We start from the raw sequence: 9,557 nt of genomic DNA on the forward strand, positions 1-9,557 counted from the left end.
TCAGAAATAATAGGGTCTAATTAGACTGTTAATCGACGACATGCATCCGAAATGTCGGGCTGGTAGTGGACCTTGTAACAATTAATGTAAACATGTGACTTTTGTATATGTTATTATTTGTAACGTCAAGCGCCCGTGGAAGAAAAGGGTATGATAGATTTTAGTAGGTACAATGCAATAAATGATATTATATTATGGAGAGAGAGAGAGAGAGAGAGAGAGAGAGAGAGAGAGATAGAGAGAAATTATTCTGTGTCATGTACCAATGACCACAGTTCAGTCTAAAATGTGACCCGACGAACTACAGAGGGCGATTGAGATTTCGTGATCTGAATTTTTGAATTCAACATCCTCTGAAAATGTTATTTATCGAAGCCATTAAAAAAATTATTTCATCCCACTCCAAAGAAATCAGTGGGTTTGTCATCATTTGTATCACTGTAGTGTTTGTGAGAAGGAGAAAACCGAGGTAAGCAGATGAGTTTTCTTCTTTCCTTTTTCTGCGTTCAAGACCACAATTATTGTGAAATGACAACATTCATTTACCGTTTACTTTGAAATATTTCAGTATATCTCAGAATCCAGTTGTAATCATTGAAAATATAGCTTAATTTTAAGTTAACACCAATTCTACTTTTGGTACATGTATGTTGTCTTGGTTAGAAAACAATATCCCAAGAATGTTGTCATCCATCACCAAGTCGGCCGTGGTCCGTTTGCTCCGAGTATCATGCCTTTTGCTGTCAAATTGGAGACGTACCTTCGAATGAACAATGTGCCGTATTTGGTGTGTAAAATGCATGTACTTTTTAATAAGGAAAAGATAAAACCATATGCAACCAATTTGCTTATTTATTTGGACAACCTTGGGAATGTACACTTGGACAAAGGTTAAGGACCACCCTGTTTATGTGAATGATTCATTTTTCTACTTCGGAAACTTAACTAAGAAATTGTACCAGAATTCAATTGTCTTAAACTTTAGACGTTTGCAAATTTGATTATAAATAATACACCATAAGACAACAAAATTAAACAATAAAATCGAAGCATGTTTATTTTAAAGTACAGTGGTCCTTCACTTTTGGTCAAGCGTATATCATTAAACCTATAAAGAAATATTATGGATATTCCTTAATTCTTTAAGAATGTCCACGATAGCTATCAACGAAGAAGTTCAAAGGGAAAACTGACTTGGATCGAATACAATGGAATGAAAGTTGCCGATTCAGAATTCTCTATAAAATTTATTAACAAGGCCTTTGATGTTGATCCTGACAAACATTTAACCGAAGAAGAAAAGGCTATGGCCTATGCTATGCAAATTATGGTTGAAGAACATACCTATTGGTAAGACATTCTATTTTGTAAACTATCTCTTGGTAAGCCATTCTATATATATGGTATGGTAAGAACATGCATCTTACTTATACATTATATATGTTAAAAACATATTTATCAATAAGACATTCTTCATGGTAGGTACATACATTTGTATATATTGGTATGACATTATATTTGTATATATTGGTATGACATTATATTTGTATAGATTGGTATGACATTACATTTGTATATATTGGTCTGACATTATATTTGTATATATTGGTATGACATTATATTTGTATATATTGGTATGACATTATATTTGTATCTATTGGTATGACATTATATTTGTATAGATTGGTATGACATTATATTTGTATAGATTGGTATGACATTATATTTGTATATATTGGTATGACATTATATTTGTATAGATTGGTATGACATTATATTTGTATATATTGGTATGACATTATATTTGTATAGATTGGTATGACATTATATTTGTATATATTGGTATGACATTATATTTGTATATATTGGTATGACATTATATTTGTATATATTGGTATGACATTATATTTGTATATATTGGTATGGCATTATATTTGTATATATATTGGTATGACATTATATTTGTATATATATTGGTATGACATTATATTTGTATATATTGGTATGACATTATATTTGTATATATTGGTATGACATTATATTTGTATATATTGATATGGCATTATATTTGTATATATATTGGTATGACATTATATTTGTATATATTGGTCTGACATTATATTTGTATATATTGGTATGACATTATATTTGTATCTATTGGTATGACATTATATTTGTATCTATTGGTATGACATTATATTTGTATCTATTGGTATGACATTATATTTGTATATATTGGTCTGACATTATATTTGTATCTATTGGTCTGACATTATATTTGTATATATTGGTCTGACATATTTGTATATATTGGTCTGACATTATATTTGTATATATTGGTCTGACATTATATTTGTATATATTGGTCTGACATATTTGTATATATTGGTATGACATTATATTTGTATATATTGGTATGACATTATATTTGTATATATATTGGTATGACATTATATTTGTATATATTGGTCTGACATATTTGTATATATTGGTCTGACATTATATTTGTATATATTGGTCTGACATTATATTTGTATATATTGGTCTGACATATTTGTGTATATTGGTATGACATTATATTTGTATATATTGGTATGACATTATATTTATATATATATTGGTATGACATTATATTTGTATATATTGGTATGATATTATATTTGCATATATTGGTATGACATTATATTTGTATATGGTATGACATTATATTTGTATATATTGGTATGACATTATATTTGTATATATTGGTATGACATTATATTTGTATATATTGGTCTGACATTATATTTGTATATATTGGTATGACATTATATTTGTATATATTGGTATGACATTATATTTGTATATATTGGTATGACATTATATTTGGCTATGATGGAAGACTACACCTACTGGTAAAACATTCTGTATAAGATATTGTGAGTATAATGATTTACCTCCCCTATATCTACTGACATTCTGAATAAGATATTGTGAGTATAACGATTTACCTCCCCTATATCTACTGGTAAGACGTTCTGTTTAAGATATTGTGAGTATAATGATTTACCTCCCCTATATCTACTGACATTCTGAATAAGATATTGTTAGTATAATGATTTACCTCCCCTATATCTACTGGTAAGACGTTCTGTTTAAGATATTGTGAGTATAATGATTTACCTCCCCTATATCTACTGACATTCTGAATAAGATATTGTTAGTATAATGATTTACCTCCCCTATATCTACTGGTAAGACGTTCTGTTTAAGATATTGTGAGTATAATGATTTACCTCCCCTATATCTACTGACATTCTGAATAAGATATTGTTAGTATAATGATTTACCTCCCCTATATCTACTGGTAAGACGTTCTGTATAAGATATTGTTAGTATGACGATTTACCTCCCCTATATCTACTGACATTCTGTACAATAAGATATTGTGAGTATGACGATTTACGTCCCCTATATCTACTGGTAAGACGTTCTGTATAAGATATTGTGAGTATAATGATTTACCTCCCCTATATCTACTGGTAAGACATTCTGTATAAGATATTGTTAGTATGACGATTTACCTCCCCTATATATACTGGTAAGACGTTCTGTACAAGATATTGTGAGTATAATGATTTACTTCCCCTATATCTACTGGTAAGACATTCTGAATAAGATATTGTGAGTATGACGATTTATCTCCCCTATATCTACTGGTAAGATATTCTGAATAAGATATTGTTAGTATGACGATTTACCTCCCCTATATCTACTGGTAAGACGTTCTGTATAAGATATTGTGAGTATAATGATTTACCTCCCCTATATCTACTGGTAAGACATTCTGAATAAGATATTGTGAGTATGACGATTTACCTCCCCTATATCTACTGACATTCTGAATAAGATATTGTGAGTATAATGATTTACCTCCCCTATATCTACTGGTAAGACGTTCTGTATATGATATTGTTAGTATGACGATTTACCTCCCCTATATCTACTGACATTCTGAATAAGATATTGTTAGTATGACGATTTACCTCCCCTATATCTACTGGTAAGACGTTCTGTATAAGATATTGTTAGTATGACGATTTACCTCCCCTATATATACTGGTAAGACATTCTGTATAAGATATTGTGAGTATAATGATTTACCTCCCCTATATCTACTGGTAAGACGTTCTGTATAAGATATTGTTAGTATGACGATTTACCTCCCCTATATCTACTGACATTCTGAATAAGATATTGTTAGTATGACGATTTACCTCCCCTATATCTACTGATAAGACGTTCTGTATAAGATATTGTTAGTATGACGATTTACCTCCCCTATATATACTGGTAAGACGTTCTGTATAAGATATTGTGAGTATAATGATTTACCTCCCCTATATCTACTGGTAAGACATTCTGTACAATAAGATATTGTGAGTATAATGATTTACCTCCCCTATATCTACTGGTAAGACATTCTGTACAATAAGATATTGTGAGTATAATGATTTACCTCCCCTATATCTACTGGTAAGACATTCTGTACAATAAGATATTGTGAGTATAATGATTTACCTCCCCTATATCTACTGGTAAGACATTCTGTACAATAAGATATTGTGAGTATAATGATTTACCTCCCCTATATCTACTGGTAAGACATTCTGTATAAGATATTGTTAGTATAATGATTTACCTCCCCTATATCTACTGGTAAGACATTCTGTACAATAAGATATTGTTAGTATAATGATTTACCTCCCCTATATCTACTGGTAAGACATTCTGTACAATAAGATATTGTCAGTATAATGATTTACCTCCCCTATATCTACTGGTAAGACATTCTGTATAAGATATTGTTAGTATAATGATTTACCTCCCCTATATCTACTGGTAAGACATTCTGTACAATAAGATATTGTTAGTATGATGGTTTTCGTCCTAGTTGAGAAATTTTCACTTATGTAGAGATGTAACTACAGTGTAGCTTTAGGTTAAGTGTTACAAATTTTGATCTAAGCATGGGGATAACGACCGTACCAGTGTGATATGAGACCTCCGTATCCGACAGACCCGTGAATACCGGGTGCTTAGCGAAGGAACATTCACTACCTATCTTAACGTCTTAAAATTGGCCATGGCACCGAGATCAAGATTCGAACTGGATTGCTCGAAAAAATCTGTCAGAATTTGAGTGAAATAGCAGCCTTAAGTCCAAGTTTCGACTTTAGTTTATTTCGAGATATGCAGATCTCCCGGTGTCGGAGCGAGCGCCCTCACTATCAAACTATCGAGACCGTTTTATATGGTAAAAACAAACATTGGTGAAGAATTCTTAACATAGATATCATTAAACCTACTGCATGGTGTCGCTTTTAATATAAGCTTATTTTCAAAGGAATTTAAAGCTTGATAAGAAAATACAATGACAAATTTACTTGCTGGAATTTTGGCAGGGTACTGAAAATATTGCATAATGACATTATTCAGATGTTAAAGTTAAGCATAGTATACAAGGATAATGACTAGTGTACTTATGAAATATGAAAAGCAGAAAACTTGACAAAACATCAGGTAGCATTTTAAAATTCTTGCATTATTAGATGAAAATGAGTTCACAACTTTTTTATTTTAAAGTCTTGTTTCATAGCCATGATATGGGAAATGGTTGGACACATACAGTGTGTATTTCCTCTTTTATTGACGGAATTCGTGAAATTTTTAAAAGATAACTTCTTTCAACAATTTCAGGGCAGTGACTTTTTTTCGTTGGGTTTACGAGCGGGCAGAGAAAATCAACACATATCTCGGGATTCCCGGTCTACTGCGGTATTTCCTAGTACAAGGACTGACAAAGAAGACGAAGGCCCAGGGCCTAGGCCTTCATTCACCATCCGAAGTTTACAGTATAATGGTGGACGACCTTAGAAGTCTGGCCACATTTCTAGGTACAGTGTACGGGCTTTTCTTGGTGTGGTCCATATTTGTATCAAGTCCTTGGTGTCAAAGCTTTGTTCGATATACGTTAGCTTTAATCTCGATCTACACACAGCTTTTGAGCTTCATGCATCAAGATGAATAAATTAAAAATGTGATTTTTCAATTTTGGCTTCCATCGATCATGGAAAATAATAAGATCAAAATCCTGAATCTTTATCAATTATTGTGATGCTTCAGTGGGTTAAACTTTCTAGCGCGAATATCATTTCCAATACACATTAGGTAATAAAAGATTTCTGATGGGTGAGGAACCTTGTAAGGCAGACTGTGCCATATTTGGTCTACTTTCTCAAATGTACTGGCTATCTTTTGGTGGAGAGAACGAAAGAGCAATTAAAGGTACGCATTCACTTCACATGTATCATCAATCACTCGTAAAGTGGTATATTGTTAAGGAAATAAATATCTCCACTTAGAATCTCAATGAGATTCAGATGATTATTTAGTGCACATGATGTTTAATTTCGCATGATGTAAAACATGAACTTTAGCAAGCTATTAATGTTGTTTTCATTAGAGTTCCCTTGTCTGTGTGATTACTGCGAGAGAATGAAATCCACGTTTTGGCCTGACTGGGACGACTGCATCACACACGGAGGCACAAAAACAGCATCGAATTAAGTCAACGTCTCCAAATCCACAGAACTAAAGATGATATGGGTCCTATTTGGCCACAGAATTGACAGTCGTTCTTTTGTAAATAAAGTGATTTGATTGATTGTATATTGTTTAAAGTCCCTCTCGAAAATTTTTCATTCATATGGAGACGTCACCATTGCCGGTGAAGGGCTACAAAATTTAGGCCTATGCTCGGCGCTCACTGCCTTTGAGCTGGGAGGAATATTTTTAAAACGTGCCACACCTGCTGTGTCACGGGGCCTTGGTTTTTGCAGTCTCATCCAAAGGACCGCCCCATATAGTCACCTTTTACGACAAGCAAGGGGTACTGAAGACCTATTCTATCTAGCCTGGATCCCCGCGGGATGGGTGATATGTGCAAAGAATTCCGATACAACTCTGTTATTTTCAATTTGAACAGGTTTACTTGGCTACATTCAAAATTATGACACCAGAAAGATAACACGCTCCCCATCATATTCAGTATTGCAGTACTACTTCTTTTAAGAGATATGACTTAAAGATTAATTTTTTTGTTCTTTATTATGTTATTGGATATAATGAATTCGCTGTCTCTGGAGGTTCACCATAACTGTGTTTTACTGTAGATTGAAAGTTACTTCTTTTCTATAAGAGAAAGTATTTGCACGACACTTATATATACAAACAATAAGAATATTACAAATACTACTTTCAAGAAATTGACAAGCAACTCATCCCCCCCCCCGCAACGCGGAAGGGGACATAGAAATACCGGCGTCCGTTCGTCCCACTTGACTTTGTGGACGCAACTCCTCAGAAACCGCTCAACGGATTTCGTTCAAATTTTGTAGGATTGTTAGTCACCATATGTAATTGATCATAAATTATTACAAAGTGTCATCATTTTGATTTGACAAATTTTACAGGAGTTATGGTACTTTGTTGAATTTGCAAATATCCACCACAAGTAATAGCGCTGTTTCATTCCTAGTTCTTTATTACTTTAAGCTTGTCATTTCAAACCGCCGCAGCATTTTTTCATCTTTATGTGCCGAAAATCATACAAATGTTGTATATTGTAGGTTTGATGAAATAACTACTGTATCTCTTCAAAACAATATAGCGCTATACAGACTATGTTTTAGTCATCTGATGATGCACCAATGTTAGACGCGGAGACACAGAAAAGCATAGAATTTGAATCTTGTAGAGAAATGATGCGGGGCCATTTCTCTACGTTGAAAAATGACCCCAAAAGCAATTATATATATACAATATTACAATTTCCAATATTTTAAAATGTCTATAGTTATGAAAGAAAAATTAGATTTGTTGATTTTATGATAGTGCAGTATTTGTATGCCTTTCCCCAATTATATACTGATGTCATAATTTAGATCTATGTAGTCCCCTTTCATAACATATGCATGTAAACCTTATTATGGAAATACACCAAAACATTGCTGTCCATGGTAATTTATCAACTTCATTTTAAGATGATTTGTAAAAAAAAAATGATCGATTTCTGTTGGAAGTGAGTCCTTCATCCAGTTCGTCCCAGCCTGTCCATGACGATCGAACATTGTAAATTAAGACTGTTCACCGAGTCACTTAGAAGAACTTTTACATGACTGATATAAATATAACATTTTTCTGTTGGTTGAGGATTATTATCGAACTACAAATAATGTTGACCGTGGGTCATGGAACAAGCGATATTTGTATACAGCTGATTATCTGTCACTATCATTGCAGATAAAAACAACGAATGCAATTGAAAATTTCGAATGACAATGATCACATAAAGGCGATTACCCCGGTACATGTATATTTCTTTATATCATATCTGTACTACACAAAAGATAATGCTCAACTGAATTTATCATTGTTGCGCACATATGTAATCTTAGTATAAAATGTGTGTGATGCGGAAATTTTCCTGCAAATGCCAGATTTTATAATTTCACTATGCGCACAGAGAAGGAGGTTGATGAAAGGTCCTCTTTTGATTAATCGAAGTATTTCTTTTAACATACGCAAGTATTATCCATCGCCCTATATGTGCACATATCAAAATATTGACAGATGTAAGTAAAATTTGAAAGTTTTGGTTAAGAAAGAGCAATCCAAGTAAAATCAGGAGTTTGTTATTTTACTATGTGACGTTTTGGTGCTATTTCGTTTGTATATTTAGAGAGGGTGTTGCCCTCCACATGACTTCGATAGGTAAAAATGTGTCATCTTCTACTTTAATTTCTTTTATAGGCCAAATTTATATGGTAAGTGTACTTTATTCTTTTACCTGGACCTGTGAAATTCTCATTGTGATTCCGTGTCATTTTTTCCACGATATGAGAAGAAAGAAATCGGTTTAAATTCATTTATTCTTTGTTTTTAATGTGACAGTAAATATTGACCTTGAAATCAACAAGGTCTATGTCGTGTGTCATGATTTTCCAGATGCCCTTGCTATGAAATAAAAATTCAACGGGCGTCAATTCGTCATATGTGGGATTGATCTGAACTTATGATATTTTCTATACGACTGACCGTTGAAAAATGATCCGGAGTCAAACTTTCACGACTTTGGAGTCATTTGCAAACGTGGAAAAATGGCCTCGGAAAGAAAGTACTTATATCTGAATATTTTTATGTACTACAATTAATAAATACTAAGTGTTAATCCCTAGTATAGACTGGACCACCTGGATTGGGTGGACCCCCCCCCCCCCCTTCGCTGAGAAAATTATGGTTCTGTGCATGGTATACATGTACGTGGCTACACTTACCCTAACGTACGTGTACAGTAGCAGTCTTCCAACAGTTAAACATGAATATAGCGAACCTCCAGAACCAGAGAAAAATGTTCGTTATAACCGAACTTCGCAATATTCAATACAATTTTCGTTATAATTATCACTTCGCAATAAGCGTGATTTCATTATAAGCGTGTTTTGCTGTATTAACTT

At 32.9% G+C, this 9,557-nt stretch overlaps 1 protein-coding gene across 1 annotated transcript; it reads left to right on the forward strand.

Annotated features, from left to right (window-relative positions):
* The first annotated feature begins 230 nt into the window (after nucleotides 1–230).
* LOC125682269 (failed axon connections homolog) lies at nucleotides 231–6,707 on the forward strand. Its single transcript, XM_048922737.2, has 6 exons — nucleotides 231–469; nucleotides 664–787; nucleotides 1,148–1,350; nucleotides 5,740–5,936; nucleotides 6,211–6,327; nucleotides 6,506–6,707. Exons 1-6 carry the CDS (start codon nucleotides 360–362, stop codon nucleotides 6,607–6,609), a joined length of 855 nt encoding a protein of 284 aa, XP_048778694.1. The 5' UTR covers nucleotides 231–359; the 3' UTR covers nucleotides 6,610–6,707.
* The last annotated feature ends 2,850 nt before the right edge of the window (nucleotides 6,708–9,557 follow it).

Source organism: Ostrea edulis, chromosome 2, assembly GCF_947568905.1.
Source record: "Ostrea edulis chromosome 2, xbOstEdul1.1, whole genome shotgun sequence".
Taxonomy (NCBI): Eukaryota; Metazoa; Mollusca; class Bivalvia; order Ostreida; family Ostreidae; genus Ostrea; species Ostrea edulis.

Bases quoted from the DNA above. Each gene is read 5' to 3' on its own strand.
- LOC125682269 (XM_048922737.2), top strand. From the start codon at position 360: ATGTTATTTATCGAAGCCATTAAAAAAATTATTTCATCCCACTCCAAA. The intron at 788-1,147 runs GTGTGTAAAATG...TAATTCTTTAAG, and splicing joins TGAACAATGTGCCGTATTTG to AATGTCCACGATAGCTATCA. The intron at 1,351-5,739 runs GTAAGACATTCT...CAACAATTTCAG, and splicing joins GTTGAAGAACATACCTATTG to GGCAGTGACTTTTTTTCGTT.